Consider the following 24,437-nt stretch of genomic DNA (forward strand, 5'->3'; position numbering starts at 1 on the left):
ATATATTCATAAAAAAATCATGAAATCAAATAAAAATTAATTACTGTAGAAGAGTATGATGTATTTAATTTATGTATTATTAATGTATTATGTATTATTTAATTTATATTCATATTTAATGTATATTCATATTTAAATTTTATCAAATCATTTTATGGAATAAAATACTCATTCTTTTTTTTTAAACTATTAACATGATTCTTTTTAATTATTAACTGTAATATTCATAATACTAAAAATCCCTAATACTAAGATATTTACTGTCAAAAAAAATATTTTATTGTATAAAGTAAGAATTTATCTAATAATAATTACGTGGAATTTAACCTTTAATAAACATATATTAATATAAATGAACTTATAAAAAATTATATAAATTTCTCTATCAATAATAAATGCTTATTCCAAAAATAAATTTAATAAATATGATGGAATATGTCTTGTTAGCAACAAAAGTTTTATTCACTAAGGAAATAAAAAGGTTTTTCAAGCAAAGTACAAATTTACTTAAAATTATTTATAATAAACTAAAATTTTAAAAGAAGATATGTTTTTTTTATTAATTATTATTTTTGAAAAGCGCTGTATTTAATATCAAAAGAAACTGAAAAATTATTTCGTTCTGTAAGTTGTTCTTTTACAATATTTAGTTAAGGAAAAGTTTGCTAATTTAAATAACCCATAGTTAAAATAGGTTTTATTAAATGGTGGGAAAGTTCAATTCCTGGCATGAACAAAATTTGCGACTGAATTATCTGTAATATAACAGAGAAACATTGTTATTTTAAAGAGTATCTGCTAAAAACATAGTATTAGAAAATTTCAGTTTTACTTTCATGTATATTAAGAAATCAATAACAATCTGTAAGTGGCATTGGTTAATAAATAATTAATGCGAAAATCTTATGATTGAATAAGTAGCATTATGAGCTGGAATCTTAATCCTGTAATCAGAATAGAAATGTACTGTTAAGAGCGAATGTAGAAAAAGATCCTTTATATCTTCCTAGAAAACAGTTTCCCATTTTAATAATAAGTTGAAAGAAATTGATTAAATAATTATTAAATGATTTAAATAGATCTTAGATTATTACAAAAGATTCTGTACCCACACTTCTGATAGTGTTTTTTTAACATCTTAAAAATATGACTAGATTTCTGATTTAATGACAGTTGTATATTAATTAATTAAATAATAGTTATATGTTGTTATTCTTCAAATTTTTATATATCTTATCAAAACATAATATTCATCACTAATATAATAATTTAATTCATTTCGAATCGAAAGCCTATTATAAAAAAGCTACTACAAGAAAAACCAAAATAATTTAAAAAGCAAACATTTTTTGATTTTTTTATGCGTATCAACCCGCAAATAAAAAAGCAGTAAGGCGCCGATAATCTAGAATAACTACTATGTTGTTCTTCTTTAAATTCAAAAAGGTTATAAGCAAACCGGATTTTTCTTGGACATTTTCGAAAAATTAATAGTAAATATGTTATTTTGTATTTCTTAAATGTGAATTGAAATACCAATTATGTTGCCAAAACGAAGTAAAAACAAATGTCAATAAATAATGTTTTATCAAAAGATTCTAGTTAAAATGGATTGATATAAACAAAGTTGACTGAAGAATTTAGAATGTTCTACATTTTTCTTAAAATTATCGTTTGGCTTTTTAGATATTTAGTATATACATTACATTACCAAATCACTAATAAAATATTTTGATTGTCTTCTGAATACAAACAGGCTGTAAAATTTGACAATCAATTCGTCAGTTTTTCAGATATTAGCTGTAGAACTAAGTTTCATAGACAATCCAGATTTTCAAAGCTAATAATATCCAGATTATCGACGCTCTAATGCACATTAGTCATAAACATTTTCCTGTCATTTTCCACAAATATGGTATAAATAATCGGAAACAATAATAAACACAGAGAACATTCTTATATAATTACAAAAACAAAAAGACCAGCCCTAAGATGTGATAAAGGACATGGCAATATGCGGAAGTCATAGGTCATATGTTGACTTGACCTATCCTTCTCCAACATAAATTTATCCTAAAAAATGGCTTCCATATGGATAGCACCATTACAAGATACCCGGAATGTTCCACTTGCGTTTTGAGGGGCTTTGAGTCCCTGTAGTAGTTGAACGAACAATGCCAAAAACATCTTGACAAATCTATGTTCAAAATGTATGTTCGGAAGACAATAAAATCACGTAAAAGAAATTAAAAAACAGCATCAAAACAACAGGTGAGTAAAGAGCGACTGAAAGAACGCACATTGAAATGGCTGAAGATATGTGGAACATGCAATCTGGGGTGTTGTGCTTGAAGTTGGCACAGTGCGTTTGAACCAGGGGACCTCCTGCTTTCGTGACGATCTGCTCACCAAGATCTGCTGCTTCAGGGCTGCACTTGTGCAAAACAGCAATTCTAGTGCATTCTTTGTAGCCATCGAATAAGCTGAAAAAGAAAAAAAAAGAAATATTAAAGGATGAGAGATTGAAATTAAAATTAAACAAATCCACGGAGAGTAGTTTGGATTTCAAGGAAATTCAAGTTTACATGTATAAGTCGTTTTTAAAGGAAAGATGCAGGTTAAAACACAAGTTATAAGCTTAAAACTCTTATATTACAAGATAGAATACAATAACTAAAATATTTCGTCAAAATTAATCAAGAATTAGTCAAATTGTATTTCGCATTTGAAAAAATGTAATAATATTTTTGTTGCTTTTAAATGTTAGATTGATCTTAAAAACACAGACCCGGCGATCAGGCCAGTATATGGAAAGAATAAGAAAGTGGAAATAATGGTTGTGCGTGTGTGTGTTAAAAGAAAGTTTCTTTATTAATGAAGTTAAATTAAACTTAAAATTTTAAGATAAAAATGCTGGCATTAAAAAACTAAAATAAGCAGTTGAATGTCAAATCCCTATTAGCATAAATGCCGAACAAAATTGTTCTATATCTATACGACATTGGCCGGCATACAAAACATAAAACAGCATCGTGGGAATATCATGTAATATCTTGTGCTAATAAAGATTGCTTTAACTTTGTAAGGATTAATTTTTTAAAAAATAATTATGGAAATTAAATGTATTATTATTTTTAATTTTAGGAAAAATTTTCCAATTTCATTAAAACGCTTTACTGTACCACAATCAATTGTACACAGTATACAATTTTTAATTAAATTTTCAAATCTATAGCTGCCTTACAAAATGTTCAACTTTTTCGAGAAAATTATTGCTTTACAAAATACCTAAATTTCCCTAAAAATAAGAAAAATGTCTTTTTTCTGAATGATGGGCATATAAAAATGATATAAAATTATAAAAAATACTTTTAAAATAAAAACTTTCACTCCTTGAATTTCGATAAATATAAAAGGGCTTACAAGCGTTTTTTCAAAAATAATCTAGACATCAACTAAAACCTTTTACCAGATATTTTCCCTGTATAGAATACATTCCTCAATTTAACTACACCTACTTCAGTCGAGTTTTAAACAAATATTTAGAGTTCAAAACTTCTTTATATCTTTAAATTCCTATTTTGAATTTGACAATAATTATTCCATTTATATTTCATATATGAAAAGGCAGAAATAATTAGACATTGTAGTTTCACATTCCTGTTCCTTCAGAAAAATATTTTTGCCCAAATGGAATATAAAGAAAAACATTTAATTGTTCCCCGTTTCCATCAATTATCTGAAATTCCTTATACGACTCTGGAATTCTAAAAGGCATTCTTCAATTTATTGGAATGCCATTTCGACATTGTTAAGCTGATACTTTTATTTTACTCTGAATACGAAACTTTTCTTTGATTTTATGAATTCCTTTTTATCATTTTTCTAGGAATATTGCTTGACGGCATCTACAAAAATATGTGACCAAAAATAAAAAGTTGTAATACTAAAATGATGAATCATTAACTTTTTTGAAATAATATAAATTTCTGAACTAAGAAACATGTAACGAACAGGATTTTTTTTTCTTTCATTTCGACTTTCTTATATATATAACAAATATGGTGCTTTTCAATTCAAAACTATAGTTTAAGAACTATATTCAAGTATATGTGTAATGACATCTCTAAATCCAATTTAAATCTTAATTTATTTTCTAATTTTATCTTACTTTAATCCATATTAACTTCATTCTAAAAAATTTGTTCTTGTTTCCTGATACAATTCCCGCTTTTTATTTAATTAATTCTGCACGCACTCTGAAAAACTACTGAATTCAGCAGATTCTCACGTTCTGAGTGAAGGGATAAAAACACTTAATACTTGCAACATGCTTTTACAGATACCTAATATTCCATTTCCTAAATCGTCACATGTCAAAGAAATCCCTGTCAAAATCTCATAGTAAATCTACAGAAGGGAAAATTTTTTGTCTAATTTTTTCCTTTTGTATCGTGATATAAATGGATATCAGCTTATTATCGCTTCTTCCTTCTTCATAATATGCTTTCCATACCTTTCAGATAGAATAAATATCAAAATTTTAAAGTTTCAAAAATTTCTTCAATTTGGCCATGCTAAAACTTGTTTACACACACACACATATGCGAGATTTATTTTCCCAGACTGACTGGATTAATACTTAGATGCAAACTGGCAATAATATCATTAAAGAGACGACAACTATTAAAGAGGACATACAACTAAATCTTGATACATAGATTTTAGCACAAAATTTGAAAAAAATCTATAATTTTGGTTTAAAAATCAAATATTAAATTTCACTAGTGTTAACTGTTGTTTTTTTAGCTATTACGCAATGAACATACAAATAGATAGATAAACTTATAAACTCAGCCAATTTATGCATTCCCTTTAAAATTTATACAAATATCTACACCTTTATAAAGTGATAAAACTACGATAAGGATGGCTTTGCTGGTTTCTTGACCTAGGGGTAGCGCGTCCCGGGTTCGAGTCCTGTTTCAACTTGGTTGTTCTTTACTCTGTATTTTATCTGTGAAGTGTGTGAAAGAGCCCCCTTATAAAAAGGTGTTGTGCAAGCAAGTGTGTGAGTGTCATCTTCATATGAGTTAGAAGTCAGATTTCTGCCCTCGGGTGCTCAGGAGGCTTTTCCCATAGAAGCTATTGCACAAACTCGGCTTAAATTGCTGACCTCGTCAGCGGGTTTGTCTATGGCAAGTGCCGTAAGTAACAACAACAACAGAAGGGTTCTATTTATCGATCGTGATAAATTATAGAAGAATAATGTTTAACAATAAATGGGAAGGGAAAAGGCAAATTTTGTTTAGGACGAAATTTGTGTTTTGTCTCCCCATATGTTGTTAAACATTTATTAGCAATAAGTAGTATATTGTTAAACAAGAGAATTAGAATATAGAAACAATAATGTACCACTATATAAAGTTTAACAATAATGTACCGCTATATAATATTTAACAATATTGTACTCCTATTGTTTAACAGTAATGTAATGATATATTATGTTTAACAATAATATACCACTGTTGTTTAACAATAATTTAATGTATTATATAATGTTTAACAATATATGGAACAATATATTGTTTCCGTATATTTTTATGCATTTAATATCTATACGCAATTTTTATGCAAAAATGCACACCAAATTTCACTTTCAAATTGTTAAATTTTTGATAATTTTGTTAACAGTTCATATGTTAATCAATAGAAACTCAATTTTTTTTTAAATCAACGGAGTGTAAAAAAAAATCTTAAATTTCGAATCTGTGATCTAAAATTTCATAGAATCAGATTTTATGTTTAATTTCATCAACCACTGTGTTTCTTGTTTGACGACACAGTGATATTACGCAGTTCACAGAAAGAATGTCAGCTTAAAATCTCTATCATGCTAATAAAAATAAAAATCTGTCTTGGATATAATTACTGAGAAAAGCTGTATTTTATCAAGCTTTTAGTATCAGCAGACGCTCGAAGGTTGAAAATTTGATGAAACAAGATAATAAATTTGAATTTCATTCGAACAATAAAATCATTATTGGAAATCGGATTTAGGATTAATTTTGGAAATTTATTAAAGAAAATAGCGAATCGAAATAAAATTTGTATCATTAAAAAGATTTGATTTTTCAACTGAAAGTGTTGAAAATGGATGGTGGATTATAGTATTATTTAAGAATAAATAACTGAAATTTTGGTTCATATTATTTAACTGAAAATCTATTTAAAATTTTGAAAATGCCTTTCTTGATAAGCATCGAATACATGTAAATAGTAATTATATGCCATATTTCATAACATTAGATCCAATTGTCTTCCCTATTAAACATTACATTATGAATAATGCACCCGATTTTATCTTTTTATATGAAATCTAAAAGCATAATCATATTCGATAAGATTCATCTGAATCTCGAGGCTTAATATCTTCACAAATCTTCCTCTTTTCTTGCATAGTATACTGAAAAGCAAATATAAATATCTCCCTGCATTTATTTATCTGAAACTGTTAAACATTTTCAACAAAATTATTTAAAAAATGAAAAACTGAGCCACAATGTTTTTACAGTCAATTAACATTGAAAAGATCACTCCAGCTCTGTACTTTTCTTTTATCAGATTTACGAATACGAACACCTCTACATTTACAAGAATAAGAATAGAAAGCTGTGCATTAGCTTCATTGGCTGTTGGCAGGCTTCTGCCCTTAGGGAAAATGATGAGCTTCTTGTGAGTCAGGTATCATATAAATCTTGTTTCCGGCTGCCTTCCGATTTTCCTCCCCAATAAATACAAGAACAGGGAAAGAAAAGTGCCGACTTATACACCTTTTCATTCAAGGAAAATCAAAATTTTCCCTTCGTACCATGGCGGGTGAGGTATAGATAGGAAATAGAGATTTCAGCGCTTGGAGTTCGACTGCCTGTGAACCAAAATCAAATTGAGAATCTCGCCAAAGGCAGACAATTTTATTCTTTCACGAACAGATTCGAAAAAGTAAGAATGAATGGATTTTTTATAGGTGCTTGTGTCTCATAAATCTGATTTTAGTAATGAAAAAAGAGTAAAAAATTGTATTTGTGAAATGGCATTAAAAAAATAATAATTTTTTTTTAAAAATTTCAGTTTGCCGAATAAACCATCAATCTAGATGAAAAAAAAACCCATTATTTTTAATTACGCGTTCCATCCAAGATGGACGCTGAAAATACTGAAAGCTTGCATGGCTTTTATTTATTAATAAATTTATTAATAAATAAATTATTTATTTTAATTAATAAACTTAATTAATAATTTATTAATAATTAATAAATTTATTAATAAATAATTTTTTTAAACATTTTTAGTTTGCCGAATAAACCATCAATCTAGATGAAAAAAAAAACATTATTCTTAATTACGCATTCCATCCAAGATGGACCCTGAAAATATTGAAAGCTTGCATGGCTTTTATTTATTAATAAATACATTATTTATTTTAATTAATAAATTTAATTAATAATTTATTAATAATTAATAAATTTATTAATAAATAACTTTTTAAAACATTTTTAGTTTGCCGAATAAACCATCAATCTAGATGAAAAAAAAACATTATTCTTAATTACGCATTCCATCCAAGATGGACCCTGAAAATATTGAAAGCTTGCATGACTTTTATTTATTAATAAAAATTAATAAAGAGTAAATAATTGTGTTTGTGGAAAACGGCTCAGAAAAAAAAAATGAAATTTTTTTTATGTTTTCAGTTTGCCGAATAAATCATCAATCTAGATAATCAAAATCAATCTTCTTAATGATGCGCCCCATCCATGATAGAGGTTTAAAATATTGAAAGCTTGCATGGTTTTTACATATAAATAAATGTGAAATTTAAAGGCTTTTTTTGAATAGAATATGATATAGCACCTAAAATGTTCTTTATCAAGAATATAGTACCGGTAAAAGTTCTCGAATAAGATATTTGATAAAACAATAAACCACTATTGCAAATTGTATCAAAATTAATTTTTTTAAAAATATTTAGATTAGTTCTACAATACATCGCTGGATATTTAGTTACACATTTTTACTTGTTTCAAAGACAACGATGTTTGGAAATCCTTTTTAAATGCTTTTTAATAAATGTTTGTAGAAAAAACCGATATAAGGCAAGAATTGCACTAGGATTAGATTTAAACTGGAAACTTAGAAAAATACAAAGATGTATATTGTGTAAATAGTTCTATCATTAAAAGAACCTTTTTTTTTTTTGCATTGTAAAAAATATGTTGGTAAAAGGAAAGGTACCTGACGGTAAAAAGTGCCAAGAAAAAATTTCGCCAATTTGAGATTTTAATCTTCAAATTAAATAGCATGTGATTCACTTTTTGAGTATATTTTTATAATTTGGCGGAACTTTTTCTTGGCTCTTTTTGGTTACCGTTAAAACCGAATTGTGCCAAAAGAAACAGTTATTTTTACTACAGAATTGTTATAACTTGATTTGTGACACCGGGTTATTATTTAATTCATAAAGCATCCATTTAGAACAATTTAATTAAAAAAAATTTTAATATTTTTTTAATTGTATGTAGTTATGCAAAGAACATATATTATATTTAGGAAAAATGTAAAGTCATGCATTCTAAGGTCGAGGGAAAAAAATTCACGGAAATAAAATTGGTATCTTCAGAAAGTTTTTCTTATTTCTAAGAGAAAAAAAATTGTTTTGTGCAATAGAATATATCATAATTATTGGAATCAGTCAGCATGTTGATATTTTTTTTTAATTTTTTCTATTTTCCTCTCCGATACATACTAGAACATGGCAGAGAATTGAACATCTGTTTATACATTTTTCATAACATGAAAATGCACATTTTGCCTTCATACCATGGAGGAAAGAAATATAGATAGAAAATAGTGTCATTATCGCCTGGAATTTGACTATATGAGAACCAAAATCTGATAAGTAATCTGATCGAAGACAGTCAGTTTTACGATTTCTTGAACATATTCAAAAATTGAAGAAAAAAGGGATTTCTAGGAAAGAATATTAGTGTAATTATAGAAAAATAGTGTCATTTCTTGGAAAGAGAAATAGTACCATTATCGCCCGGATTCGAGTGGGTGAAAATTAATATCTGATTAGGAATCATACTAGAGACAAACAGTTTTGCGATTTCTCAAAAAAAAAAATTGAAAAATTAAAGTTAAAAGGAATTTCAATAGGTACTTGAATCAAAGTAAAGCTAATTTTTTCAATGGAAAAAGAGTAAAACATTTTAATTTCTTGGAAAAAAACACTAAAATTTGAGGTAAAGTATTCTATTCGCAAATAAAATGTCAATTTAGCGATCAGAATGATTCTTCTTAATTATGCACTCTCTCCCAAGCAAAGATTGAAATTTTCAAACTCTCACGTGTCTGTTACATGTATAAGAAAAATGGTGCACTTTATGCAGTGATCCACGATTTGAATGCACGACTTAGCATCGGCTGAAGAACAATTAACTAAATATTTTAATAATGACTTTTACACATCTTTACAAAGTTGTGTATCCATTTATTGCTCATTTGGCCGTGTAAATTTAAAATAAAGTCTCGACTTTGAAATAAAAGAATTTCTGAATTTACAGTTTTAAAATAAACTTAGAATAACATTATAACAGAACTAAATTAAAGTGACTTCCGTTCATAAACTGAAGCTCTTCACTGAACATTTTGAAACATTTGTTTTACTTAAACAATGATTATGATATTTATCCTATAACATATATATATAAAGGAAATTCACCTTCGGGAACACGAACTTTTCTCAAATTAGAAACACACGAAAATCTACTATTCAAACAAATGCCATGAATGGATTCTATCAATAATAATTTAGATTAAAAAAACATTTGATCAAAGTATTACATTTAAACAAAACATAATTTTAAAAGAAAGCTAATAGTATATCAAAAAGGTTTTATTTTTCTTAGCTATGTATTTATCTATGCCTCATAATATAGGATGAAACTTAAAATATAATTTTAAAAACACACACAAAAAGAAATAAATTTTGTTCAGAATTATAAAAACATCTTAACTATAAAAAAGATTGTTTGTAAAATCAAATTTAAATAAATTATTTAAATATAAGTTAAAAATTGTACGGAAATGAATTTTTTTTATATTAGAAAGTTAAATTTTTGAACTGTTAAAAAGTTATTTTTATACGGTAATATTTTCGGAAAATTTTGCTGAAGATCGCGAAAACCTTGCTTAATTTTTAATTAATATATTTTAATTAACTTTTGAAATTTGAAAATTTTACAGGGATATTATCTTAAAAAGTTCGTATAGCAGCTTCATCAAGATCGGACAAAAGCTATACATGTGCCTAAAATGGAACAAACTAACATTCTTCCTTATATATTTAGTAAAAACTCTTAAAATTGAAGAAAATTTTAAAGGTATCAACCCGGTATTGTTGCATTAAAAACACGAAAAGAAAAGTGCGCTTAAATAAGCGCAGTTAAATTACACAAAACATTGTCAAGAATTTGAAATATTATTATCATGTGAATACATGATGTTGTTTTGGTTAGAGGGCTTTGAAGCTCTAAATCGCGTTAGGGAATTAATATTGAAACTCGAAATTACGTAGGCAATGAATAAAGCATAAATGACAATTATCATCATCATCTTTTAATTGCATATATTTTTACCTGCTTTTACCAGTATTGCTTTATTATTACGTATGCCGCTTTGACAGCAGATGCGTTTTTAAAAGGTTGACGTAGAACTATGAGATCATAGCTGTTATGTCATCTCAAAATCGATCGAGCACCAAAACTTTGTTTGCCAGCTAGAAAAATTTAAAATGAAAGTTTAAAAAAATTGTATATATATATATATATATATATATATATAGAGAGAGAGAGAGAGAGAGAGAGAGAGAGAAAGAGAGAGAGAGAGGGGGGGAGAGAGAGAAAGGGAGAGGAGGATAGAGAGCGATGGAGAAGCCTCGTGATTGTTTCAAACCGGTTTAAACTAGTAAATGACAAATTAACTAAGACAAATAATGATTTAAAAAATAGTAATGTTCTCGAATGATAACTTGAAATTTGCGATCGTAGATTTCATTTTTTTTTATTAGATTGTTTTGTCAGGATTCAGTTTGCTGCGAAGCAAAAAAAAAAAAAGTTTTCTTATCTAATGAACAATTGCTTTAGACCTTCCTTTTCTCTTTCGACCTGATGGTGTTCGACAAACAAAATTCATCGTTAATTTCAAAGATATATAGTAATCTACTTCGGTTTAAAAAATTGTAACAACATGATATTGACTTTTCAAGATTTCGTAACTAAAATTGACAACCTATCAATAAAAACTTCTACGTTTTATTGATTAAAGGTTGTATTAACTCCTTGTCTCAAAAATGAAATTATATTCTTCCAGATAACTATTTTTACTTCATTATTTACACGAAATATTGGGAAAAAAACAATGCAGTATTTTACGAAATAGATTACGAGTTTATGCAAAAGCCAACTTTTAATCTCCGATTTCAAAATAATTATCTACTTATCTATGAACTAGATAATTCAAAAATACATTGCGAGAAATTCGATCTGTATTCTTAACGTCAAAATTGTGAATAACTATCAAATTTGGATGCACTTCATTATCTAGTGTATGAAATGTTCGGTCAACAAGATAATTTTCATACACAATAAGCTAGATAAATACTGCATACGTTTTTTATTACAACTGCAGACTTATAATAAACTTGGGCAAAAATTCTCAAATCGTTAAGTCGTATCGTAATACATTTTCATACGCATGTAGATGAATATCATATGTAATAAACTGTATTTATGTAAGCAGTATTTGTATTGCATGAACGTGATTATCTGTAAAAGCAACAGGCGAGATGATAAATATTTGTATTGTTACGAATCTGTAATGCTGCTTCCCAGCATAGTTAGTTCCATCATCAGAAAGACCGCTTTACAGTCATCTGTATTGGACGGAGTCCGGGTGTCGCGTCGGAGGTCCCGAAGCTTGGCGACCATTTGGCGACTTTGACGCCAAAATAGATTATACCCGAAACATCGAGAATTTTCCCGATCCGTCCATTGGGAACCGAGATACGCCTCGAAAGTTCCTGATTGGTTGAGAGGCTTCTAGCTCCGCTTCCTGAGACCTATAAAAGGAGGCAGTCTGCAGCTGCAGGAGAGTAGTCGGAATCGACGGTGAAGAACGAGTGTTCCAGAGATTAGTAGAGCAGCGACGGAGTCAAGCTAATGCTGAACAAAGCTGTGCGCTACTATCTGCAGTAGAGTCTTGTTGTGTGCACGTCTTGGCTGAAGATAATTGTCTTCTCTATGCTGTATATAGTTGTCGTCTTTGTGCTGTCCTGTGTGTCTTTGTGTAAATAAACGTCGTTGTTTTATTTTATACTGCCGCCTGCTGATTGAGCGTTCTTCACACTATATAACTTCCCCTATCCAAACGAACCCGGAAATTTCGTAACAGTATATAACAGTAACGAAAAAAGTGCAGTTATGTGCTAAATACTGGTTGTAATCGTTTAACGAGATGAGATACGGTACAAAATTGCAATTCGGTTTTCTTATATGATGGAGTTAAAATCAAAATAAACTTTATTGTGAAAGCTCCCTAGGAAAATATGCATGTCACTAGCTGACATATGAGATTTTAATATAATCAATAATTTAACTAGATGCAAAATAACTTATGATATAAAAGAATCTTTATCACATATTAATAGTGAAAAATATGTTTAAATGAAAGATATGCATTGCTTTATTCTAATAAAACACAAACAGCTTTTATGCATAGGTTTTTACAGGCTGCATCTAACAAACTTTATTCTTTGATACAACTCCAATATCAGTAATATCAGTTCTTAAGCTAGAGCATAACATACTTTAATCTAAAAGGAATTACAAAACATACTTTATTCTTTAATCTATTATCTTTGGAAAAAGCGAGAAATAAACTAATGTTAAAAGCGAATTTTAATTAAAGATGAATTCAGGAAATATATATATATATATATATATATATATATATATATATATATCATACCATTATTTATGATGATTTTACATTTGTGTTAAAAATATAAATTATTACCCACCTTCAACGACCAGTTGGTATGTTGGAAATATTGTATTTTTTTTAATTTCTATCGAATATCTTATGCATAATTAAATGTGATTCTCTCATAAGTTTTAAATTATGGCAGATGTTAGTCACATAAGTTTAATAACAAGTTTTATAATAATATGTAAGCTAAATGTAGTAACATTAATGTTATTAGATTAAACTTATTGCATAAGTTTAATGTAGCTTATAGCTTAAATTTACCTATTAGTTAATATGAAAGTTTAATGTAATTTTACACGACTAATATATTACTCTAGCTCTATTCATTGAATATTCAAACCATTCTATAGTAGTTAAGTTTAATGAGATCTTAAGGCTATTTAATAAGTAACTTCCCATTTCATCTACCTGTTCTATATTGTTAACGCCGCTGAATATAAACTTTCTTGTATTCAACATCAACAAAAAGGAAAGAGATGAAATATTAAGAAAAGAATGAAAATGATTCCAGTTATATAGCAATAATGAAATCTATTGATGAAAGTAATTTAATTGTGAAAACACAGTGATAAAGATTTATTGGTGATAAAATTAATTTCATGTAATAGACACATTTTAAAGATTTGAAATGGTGTAAAAATCAATGTTTGCATGGGTAAAATAAAAAAATATATATTCCTAGATACACATTCTCATCTATAAGGGATATTTGAACCAAATGTGGAAGCTCTAGATCTGGCCTATATAATATCAACACAGGCGCACATTCTGCTTTATTATTAGTTGACATAGATAAAAAAAATCCTACAAAAATTTAAGTCACATAAAAACTTAACAAAACTATTTTATCTTGTTTATTTCGCATTTTATCGAAAATTCGTTAGATATCAAACGAAATATTATCTCATAGACTTAGAAGGACCTCTAGATCTACTGTGACACTTCAAAAAGAAGTAAGTGCCGTGAAGTAGGAGCTACAAGTGAAAGAAGGATTCTAACAAGGCCGCCGAACTTCGTTATGGTACACATTATGGTACTGATCTGTTTATCAAGCTAGAAGATAAACTACTTTTCGACCTCTTCAAGTAGAAAAGTGCCTTCCGAATATCGGTGGAGAAATACACAGAAACAGACAAGTCGTCTTTCTAGATTTTGGAAATAAAAGAAGATCATTTCCGAGAAGTGGACAGTAAAGGGAAAAAAAAGAAGAAAATGTCAGAAACTTTCCTTCCAAACTTTGGGTTTGAAAGAAATTTTGCTTTTTAAAGTCAGAAATCGTATTTTCAAAAACGAAATGCGAAATATTATTAATATTGTGAAGACAATGTTTTTATATTTCGAAAGAATAGTTTTTCGTGGAAGTACGTGTTATGCCATATTTCCAAGCTGAAATTACTTGGTATTAAAATCATTGAAATATTTTCATCACTAAACATTTTTATTTAAAACAAAAGTTTTGAAGGAACTCTTCAGATATGAGTAAATGTTTTTCATAATTTTTTTCTCATTTCTTATGTATAATGCACATAAAGGTATCATAGTCATTGAAAAATAGATGTATAAATTTTGATGAATTTCACGTCGTCGACATCCCTGGTCTCAAAAAACCCATTTTGAAACTATGTCTCCCTGCTTGTGAGTATGATAACTTGGAATCCAAATGTTTTATACAAACAATTGAATTTGACTAAATTTGATTTGTTATCTTTATTATAAAACTAGCATGACTTGTGACCAGCATATTCACACAGAATGTTGTCTTTATTATAAAACTAGCTTCCCTTGTGACCAGCATAGTCACACAGAATGTTGTCTTTATTAAATCTAAATTGCAAATTCAACTTTCCTGCATATCTTTTGTTCAATAATCTCCTTGAAATGATTATATCTTTCATATTATTTGATGTATAGATGTAAGAGCTTCGAAGCGGTAATCTTCTAAGCTTTTATTGAATGAGCTTATGCACAGAGGATTAGCAAGTTAATTTGTTACTTTGTCGGAATAAATTTATCGTTTGTATTTACACGGAGACACAACTTCATAGATAAATTACTTTCGAACTCAGAATTAAAGTATTTATAACCGGAAAAGGAAAGTAAATAAATGTTGTTCCGTATCTGCTTAGTTTTTTTGCAATTCTAAATGAATACATAAAAGACATCGACCATTTTCTGAAAATAATTAATAATTACAATATTACACTTTGAGATAATGAAAGGTTTTTTTGCCATATTTTTATTACATTTTTTGCTGCACATTATATTCCAGCAGAACTATACTTCTGCTGAAAAAAAAACCCTATTTTCTTAAGTTGTTGAACTGGCTATCCAAAACAGATTTTCCTTCCTTTAAATTTGGTGTTGAACTGGCTATCCAAAACAGGTTTTCCTTCCTTTAAATTTTGGTATGTAAGTTATTTATTATTAAAAACGTGCAGATTTATGCAACTATGTGTAAGATGCAACCGAAGACGATCGCAATAAATCTAAATATCGTGTTTATATACAAGCTTTAAATTTAAATATTCACAATTGCATTTTATTCGACGAAAAGTTCTACGAATCTGCAGCTGAAGATTCTAATTACTTACGAATCTTTTGGAACCTAATTACTAGAGCGTTGAAGAATGGATATTACATCTGTATGACCAACAAATATTTTCGAAGGATTTCCAATTTAGTACCCATTTCCAAAGACAAATGATATAATCATAAAAGAAAATCTGGCGATTGTTTCTTTGATGCCTTCTTACAAGAAATATATGACCCAAACGATAAACAACAAAATCATTGTAAAAAAAGGAGCCAAGTTTAAAATGCTCTTGCAACTGAAATATGTAGAAGAAATGTAATCTTTATTTAACAATAGTACGAAGTGTTATTGATTAAATTGCAAGACATTGCAAATAAATGTATATCTTGCCAAACAGATTTTGAAAAAAATAAATAAAAAATATTTTAAAATGCCAGTCTGAATTGCATGATTTAAAGAAAATGTGCCAAACTCAATTGCAAGATTTACTTCAAAAATACAGAAAGATTCCATATGGATTGGAAAACGTACATAAAAGTACCAAAATGACATGGATATTGTACAAAAGCGCTACAATGATGTCAACTCGAATTGGAAGATTTACGTAAGAAATATAAAGAGTGTTTATCCGTATTGAAAAATTCTCCAAGAAAAATTAAAAGGAGTCTATCCGATTGCATAAAAAATATCTGGAATCGAGGAAAAAAAAACATATTGAATATTGGTGCTTATATCAAATGTTGAACATTGAACAATTGAAACAACAATCGCAATTCTTGAAATCGGAACATGCAAAAGGTGATACAGTATACAATTCAATAGCAGGTAACACTACTACCCATAAAAAAGATTTAAAGATATCTGTCCGAAATGGTTGATGTGCATAAAAAAATAACAGTAATCTGAAAAAAAACATATCGGTATGTACATATCCAATGTTGAGCATTGGACAATTGAAACAACAATTGCTCGTGAAATTGGAACATACAGTAAACGATACAGAATACAATGGAATAGCAAATAACGCTACAAGTTTTTTTGAAGGAAGACTATTTACAACAAAATTACAATTTCAAACACATAGAAGAATGATAATAACAGTGTAAATAATTCAACTCTTGTTTCCTTGTTTTCACAGATTAAAGTCATTTATTACGTGAGGCAAGTTTGTTTATTGACCTTCAAATCTTACAGAATAGCCAATGATGTACGACTTTTTTTTAAGTACAAAAACTTTGTTCTAGAAAATTATTTAACCTCAGTTTACTGTTTTCGATTTTATTATGAAAAAGTCATCAACACATCTCAGTGTCTTTATGAAATTTTTGCCATTTAGTTTCTCTTTAAATGCTGAGAATCACTAACACATTTCTTGGAAGAATATATTCATCTGATATTTTCAGATTGATGGAGTTTATTATTATTTTTAATCTTCCATTAATTATATATTTATATTACATAACCATATAAAGGATATTCAAATATACCGTTGATCAGAAGATATTTCTTGTACTTTTTGAGATATCAGCTGCAAAAAACAAATGAATGGCTAGAACCCAATTTCATGTGAGAATTGTGAAAGGCGTAGGGAGCTGATTTCAGCACGAAATAAAGTTATAAAGCAATATTTTATATATAAAAGTAAGATCAATAGATTGAAAATGTATCCCTAATGTGGAGAAATAAAAAAATATTTTTTTATATGTCATTCGTTTCTGCATGTGCCATTTTTTATCGCTAGAACATTAATGAAAATTTTCCATTATTTATTTTTTCTGTACTCTCTGTAATTATTGATTTCCGTGCTTTCATTTTGACAGCAGCGAAACACCTTCTATCGGACTCTTTCGTTACTAATTTTTGTTCGATATTTTTCTGCAAAAAAATTTTTTTACAGTCTATATATGAAATGAGGTTTTATTCTACTTATTGATTTTAGTACCAAAAGCGAATAAACAAGAAAGATTATTTATTTATTTATTATACCTATATTTAGTTATAGCAATCCGCATCCATTCAAATACAATTTATAATTTCAATTCAAAAAATAATTTTTTTATTAGTCTTTTAGACATTAGTCTGTCATTTTTAGCTATTATTTGGATTAGGCTTTCTCTTAAGGAACTTTCCAAAAATAGAATAAATTTTAAATTAGGTAAAATTTTTAAATATATTTTATTTTATTTTATAAGCTTTGATTTATATAGTTTATTCCATTCTGATTTATTAACCCATTACTGCCAATTTTTTTAATGTTTGGCCGGATAAATTATCTATCAATCAATCTATCTATCTATCTATCTATCTATCTATATATATATATATATATATATATATATATATATATATATATATATATATATATATATATATATATATATATATATATATAATATACAAAAATTTATGTAACAGTACAATTATTTCAAATTATACTTTTAAAAATATTTTATAATTTTGAAAAAGTTCCAAATGCATATCGTTCTAAAATTATCAATAAAATCATTTCAATAAAAAAAAAACTGACAATGAGTGAATAACAGATCGTTACTGACACTTTTGAATTGCATATTTAAGTGCGGTATTTCATGATAAAATTCAAAAAATAATGTTTTAGATATGACAGTTCTGCTCCGTTCAACATACGGACCAATTTCAAACATGTTCACTTGTTGTAAAGAAACGAAGCACAGAATGTACACTTTCTGCTGCATGTAATATTGACTGATACATAGAGAATGAAACTAAACTATCAGGCGTATCAAATATATTTTTGGCGTTGAGTTGTGTACGCAAAACTCCAAAATCTCTAAATGACGAATCGTGGCAGCTAATGGGTTAAGTTTTGTTTGATCAATATTATTAATTATCAATTCTAAAAAAGAAAAGATAAAAAAACTGGATAATTTTTTCTCATTGAATTAACAAATTCATAATTACTACATCTTTATTGAGCATCACCGCATGAACTGTTTCATCATTTTCTGAAGAAGCATTAACGTTGGGGAGCTTTCAAGGTATCTAATTTAAGTTAAACACCATCATGTAATATCATTTACTTGACGATCTGCTTTATTTTATATTATATTAAATATTGTATTATCAAATTCTATGTTACATCAAATTCTACATATTATTTTATAACTTAATATCTAATTTTCTTCTGATATACAATCTGATATCTGATTATTTTATTTTTCATCGTGATACATTTTATTAAAGCTCTTTTTTTTAAATAAGATTTGTTCATTTTCTATTCTTTTCTACTTTGAATAGAATATTGTTGAAAATATATAATCATCAATTAATGTGTGCAATTTATGCTAATAAAATAAAATGAAATGATTGCTCTTTTAAATTTAAATTATTTTTTATCCGCTTAAGAATAAATTATTTCTAATCTAAAGAAGCCTTTTTCTCTCTGGAATTAATATTGTTTCCATCTCATTATTGTGTGTTTGAGGGTAAAGTGTGTGTGTGTGCACGCGCGCGTGCGCGTGAGTGTGAGGCTGTGTGTATATGCGTGCGTGCGTGCGTGATTATGTGTGTCTATAAATTATATTGCTTAAATAAATTTTTAATCGAACATAGCATCTTATTTAAATGTAAAGAAAAGACGCATAACTATATATGATAATTTTGCCTAGTGATATATAATCTTTACAAAGAAATTTTTATTTTCGGAATTTTAGCAATCCTGCTTCTCTAAACACATTATAAATAACTAGTTTTAAACAAAAATGGCAGAAAGAACTATCTTTCTCATCTTATCTTTTCAAAAACACATTTTTCACTAAAGTTTGTTTAAAATACGTTTTCAAGATAATAAATTATCAGGTATATTTGACGATTTACCTGAAATTTACCTGTTTACCCTGAAATTCCCTTATCTGGCTGCTAAACTATTAATATAGAATGCATCTACTTAAAAATTGACTTTATTATATGATAAGATTAAAAAATAGGTATTAAATAGAATAAGGCTATTAAAAGTTATTGCGATGCCAAATTATGAATGAAACGAAATAAATACTCCGTAATAAAAGCAGAAGTAAAAATAGCACTATGGAATAAATGCCCAAAGAAAGCAATATTTTATTATAATTTCAACATTTTCAAAAGTACGGGATTGATTGATTTAAAGGACCAGTCAAATGTGTTCGAATATTATCAGAATAATAAAAACGTCGCTTATAGATTATGCTTAAATATTTTTTTTAAACTTAAAATGAGAAAAAAATGTTAGAAATAAAATAAGCAACATTAAAAAGTTTTTTTTTTGTTTTAATTTTAAGATAGAAAAAAAAATAATGCCTGTGAAATAATATTTTCGTTAAATATAGATGAATAACTTTGATTAATATTTAATTAACTTATACCATAATATTTTTTTTTCTTTAAAAAATTAACAGTGTCTTACTCTGGCCATAAAGAGCTAATGTCTCAAATTTTAACAAAATCGTTCAGAATTGTATGGAATTCTATGAAATCGCTCGCTTAATTTCTATGAAATCTTTCCATGATTTTTTATGAAATCGTTCTATGAGTTTCTATGGAATCGTTCTATGAATTTCTATGAAATCTTGCTATGAATGCTTCTGAAACTGAAGATTTGTAGACAATCAAAAAGATATAATTTTCCCTGCAGGGAGATACCGAAACCCAATCCTATTGTTCTCAAACAAGTGGAAGAGACATCAAAAAGTAATATAAAAAACTTTTTATTTATAATTTTAAAGAATTTCTTTTCCGGCAACATGAAAAACTCCAAAACCCAGTTTTCACTTTCTATTAAATCTGGAAAATGCATCATTAATCGAAAAATGCTATAAATTTTTTCGGAATTGAAGTTTATTTATTTTCAGTTTGTTACTTTGTAATAAACTACAAGTATGTAGAAATACATGGAACACAGTTTGTTAATTTGTAATAAACTACAAATATATAGAAATATATGGAATGTAATTTATTACTTTGTAATAAACTTAAAATATGTAGAATTATATGGAATGTAGTTTATTACTTTAGAAGAAATTACGAATATGTAGAATCATATGAAATGTAGTTTATTACTTTGCAATAAACTACAAATATGTAAAAATATATGAAATGTAGTTTATTACTTTGCAATAAACTACAAATATGTAAAAATATATGGAATATAATTTATTGCTTTGTAATAAACTACATTCTATATCGTCAAGGAAATACGCTTAAACTAACTAAATCTTAATCAGCAATTTAAGATCATTATTGCTTAGAAAACAATCATTAATCATCATAAACAATAATAATCATCAGTTGCATGTATATATTTTAATCAATTAACAATAGAATGAATCCATGTAAACTAAGCGTCACAAGATAATTTAATCATACTTTTTTTATTCTAGAAGGAGATGGCATCTCCTGGTTGAAATACATTCCAATATTAACTTGAATTGTCGTATTTGACTTGTCATATATACCGATCACGTGATTCCATAAAAAAAGATAATTTTTGGAGTTGATTTACTTTCTAAAGTTCAAAGTTGAGTTCTTTAATCTATTTTCGTTTGTAGTAATCGCTTCACCAGTTTTAAATTCTAATCACGTGCGATTTCAAGAGCCTTCTGGAAATGTCAAAGAAGGCCTCAGGTGCACATTGAAAAAATACAGGATTAGGTAAACTTAAGATAGAAACTTATTATATGTCTTGCGAGATTAAAGATAAGAAAAATGCAAGCAGCTCTTATTTACTGGCAATAAAAATTAATACGGAACATGTGTGCATTGATCAAAAATATATCATGTATCATAATATCATATATGAGACGATCTCACGATGCCATACATATCTTTCACGGCTCACGATATCATAAATATAATTCCACTAAAATAGGAAAGGTACTTCTCATATATGATACCGAGATCCATGAAGGGAGAATCGTATGATTACCGATATTTGATCACTTTCTTGAAAGGATTAAAAGGAAATACAAAATTGTAGCAAAGACTAGGTAAAGTTGCAACTTTTTAAAAAGAATTACCCTGCTTATGACCTTATTTTATTGTATGCACTTGTGTATCTGCTTATGGTCTTATTTACTGTAAATTACACTGTATGAGGTTATTTTATCAGAATCATTTTTTTTAGTTCTTAACTGTTCCTTCACAAAATGCCTAAAAACATGCGAGAATTTTGTCGATTTAACACCAACAATTTTTTTTTTCAAAATTTGGTTTTCCCAGATAGGGTTAAGTTGTAACAGAAGTGGGGCATTTTATAACGATAAAAGCAACAATATTTAAAATTATTTTCCTCTTACCATAATTTTATTTAAAAAGTTCTCAAGGTCTTTGGTAATTATTATAATCTGGAATAGTAGCAATAAGTGTTTTCAAGTGATTTAAAATAAAGTAAAGACAAAATTATTAAACTAATCAACATAGAAGTCGATCTGCATCAAAATTGCATCTAAGCAAATGGTATACTGAGGCCTATCGCACACATTTTGTGCTCAAATTTTGAAAATTAAGCATTGAACTCATTTTCTTCATAAAACTTTCTGACTACGGTGGTTCGTTATTTTTATGTTAACCCCCAACCCGGAATCTCTTTGATTCGAGATCCGATTTAAACTATGAACAGACATGTAAACGAATCTGGTATATTCTAAATCGGTATTCTTGCTAATATGGCGCAGACGCTTAAAGGGATGGGTAGTTTAGGAGCCATCCTCATTATCTGATGACTGTTCGAAATTAGATGGTTTGTACCAAAAGAGCCCTAACAGTGCTTTGAAAGAGATGTTAGAGCAATGTAACATAATATAATAGAGCTTCAGAGTTGCTGCATGCATATTGTTACAAACCTGTAGTGTTGCTTCTCAGCAACATTATAGGTCTACAATATTTGCTGTTTCAGTAATCTCAGAGCTTGGCGACCATTTGGCCATTTTGACAACGAATTTGAAGACTTTTGAGATAAAATAGATATTACTGGAAACTTCCAGAATTTTAGCACTTGAGCCAATAGGAATCCAGATAAGCCTGATTGGTCTAGAACCTTCTCTGTTTGCCTCCAGGGAACTATAAAAGCCCGGCAATCTCAAGCCGAAGTTAGTAGTCAGTCGTAAATCGAGTTGTGTATGTAGAGTCGTCAAGAGGATAGCGAAGCAACGGGGCATTAGTGGATGAGTCCACCGAAGCGCAAGCATTGTGTGGGGCTCAAGCGATTGCTGAATTGAGCTGTGTACCGAGTACTGAAGTTTATTGTGGAAGCAACATCGAGTCGGTGTGGTGTAGCCAGTCATGTAGTGGTGAGTCGGCAGTTGGATACAGATAAAGGAGGAGACAACAGTGAATCGCAGGCGTTTGGAGAGACCGTAGAGTGAAGCTACACAGATTCTACCTCCTTCTGCTGAATTCTGTCTGGTCACTTTGTGTGCTGTGGTTGTTCTAGCTACCGAATACTACTTGTGGGCTGCTATTTGCTGTAGTGTTCTGTCCTGTGTTCGTTTCGGCAATGTACTTGTCTTCTTTGTATGTATTGTCTGCATCGACCCACAAATCTTGAAAGAACCCCGACGGAGTATCCGTAACAGTGTGTGTGTGTGTGTGTGTGTGTGTGTGTGTGTGTGTGTGTGTGTAATTTTTAAAAGCAGAAAGCAGGTTCGAAGACACAGAAGAGTCATTTATAATTTTAAATTCATTTTAATCCATCCCGACAAGGCGTAATATATTTACAAGCAGAGACGCGGACACGGCACGTCCGCCACAGCGTGACACAAAGCAGATGTGAGAGAAGGAACGAAACAAATGATCACTACTCTTATATAACATGGGATTTCCGGCCATGTGTCAATTCGTGTTAATCTTTGACAAGGGCAACTGATGGAACAGTAATTTTTACACAGCTTCAGTTGAATTAAAAAGTAGAATGAGATCAGGAAATAAGATAATATTTTACTTTGAAATGAGCTGAATTAGGCAAAAATTTAAGAAATTAATTTGGATTAAATTAGATATTAAAATATCATTATATATATATATATATGAGAAGATCTGATCTTTAGAGGCGCATGTTAATACTTCATGAAGAAAGTAGAACTGCTGAAGTCAAACACAAATCAAGATGAATGTCGTACATGTTACAACTTGCGCCAAAATTTTGATACGGCTTGCACCATCGCTAATTTTCGGTTATTTTTCTTGATTAATAAAAACATATCATAATTAGGAAATTAAACAACTTTTTAAAATTTAATGGATAGGCAAAATAAATAAGTAAATATATTTTTCTAAAGATCAACTAACTTATCTTAAACCAACGTTTACGAAACTTTTCTTTTTACATTAACCAGTTAAAATGGAGCACATTTTCACGATTTCTTACAAACCGTTTCAGTTAGATACTGACTATGCTGATGTATTAAGACCCATGAAAAGAATTATATTTAGTTTTATCACTTAAAGTTTTATAAATCTTTGCAAAAAAATGCCTATTACAATTTACCCTAGTTACAACTAGCCCTATAAACGTTAACATAATAATTAAGAAACAGACTCACGGAATATGGCGCGTGATTCTTAGAAACAAACTGAAGATACGCATCAAATTTCGGATGAAATTAATCAAAGAGTAAAAATGGCTCAATGGCATAAATCTCTCGACATTCTTTATATGTGGAAAAATTAAGGACATGCCGCATATTTAAAGATCATTTTACCATGTGCATTACCTGTTTAAATTTATAAAAATATTGTATTTTTATTTATTACCTATATTTAAAAGCATACTGCCTCTGACAAC

The 24,437-nt window shown here is 28.4% G+C and overlaps 1 protein-coding gene across 1 annotated transcript in view; it reads right to left on the reverse strand.

The window, feature by feature from the left end:
• Window positions 1-239: 239 nt before the first annotated feature.
• LOC129981938 (uncharacterized) overlaps window positions 240-24,437 on the reverse strand; it is a 194,698-nt gene continuing 170,500 nt past the window's right edge. The window contains exon 5 of the mRNA XM_056093000.1: window positions 240-2,483. Within this exon, the coding sequence (XP_055948975.1) occupies window positions 2,204-2,483 (280 nt within the window). The 3' untranslated portion in view covers window positions 240-2,203. The remainder of the gene's footprint in view (window positions 2,484-24,437) is intronic.

This window comes from Argiope bruennichi, chromosome 8, assembly GCF_947563725.1.
Source record: "Argiope bruennichi chromosome 8, qqArgBrue1.1, whole genome shotgun sequence".
NCBI lineage: Eukaryota > Metazoa > Arthropoda > Arachnida > Araneae > Araneidae > Argiope > Argiope bruennichi.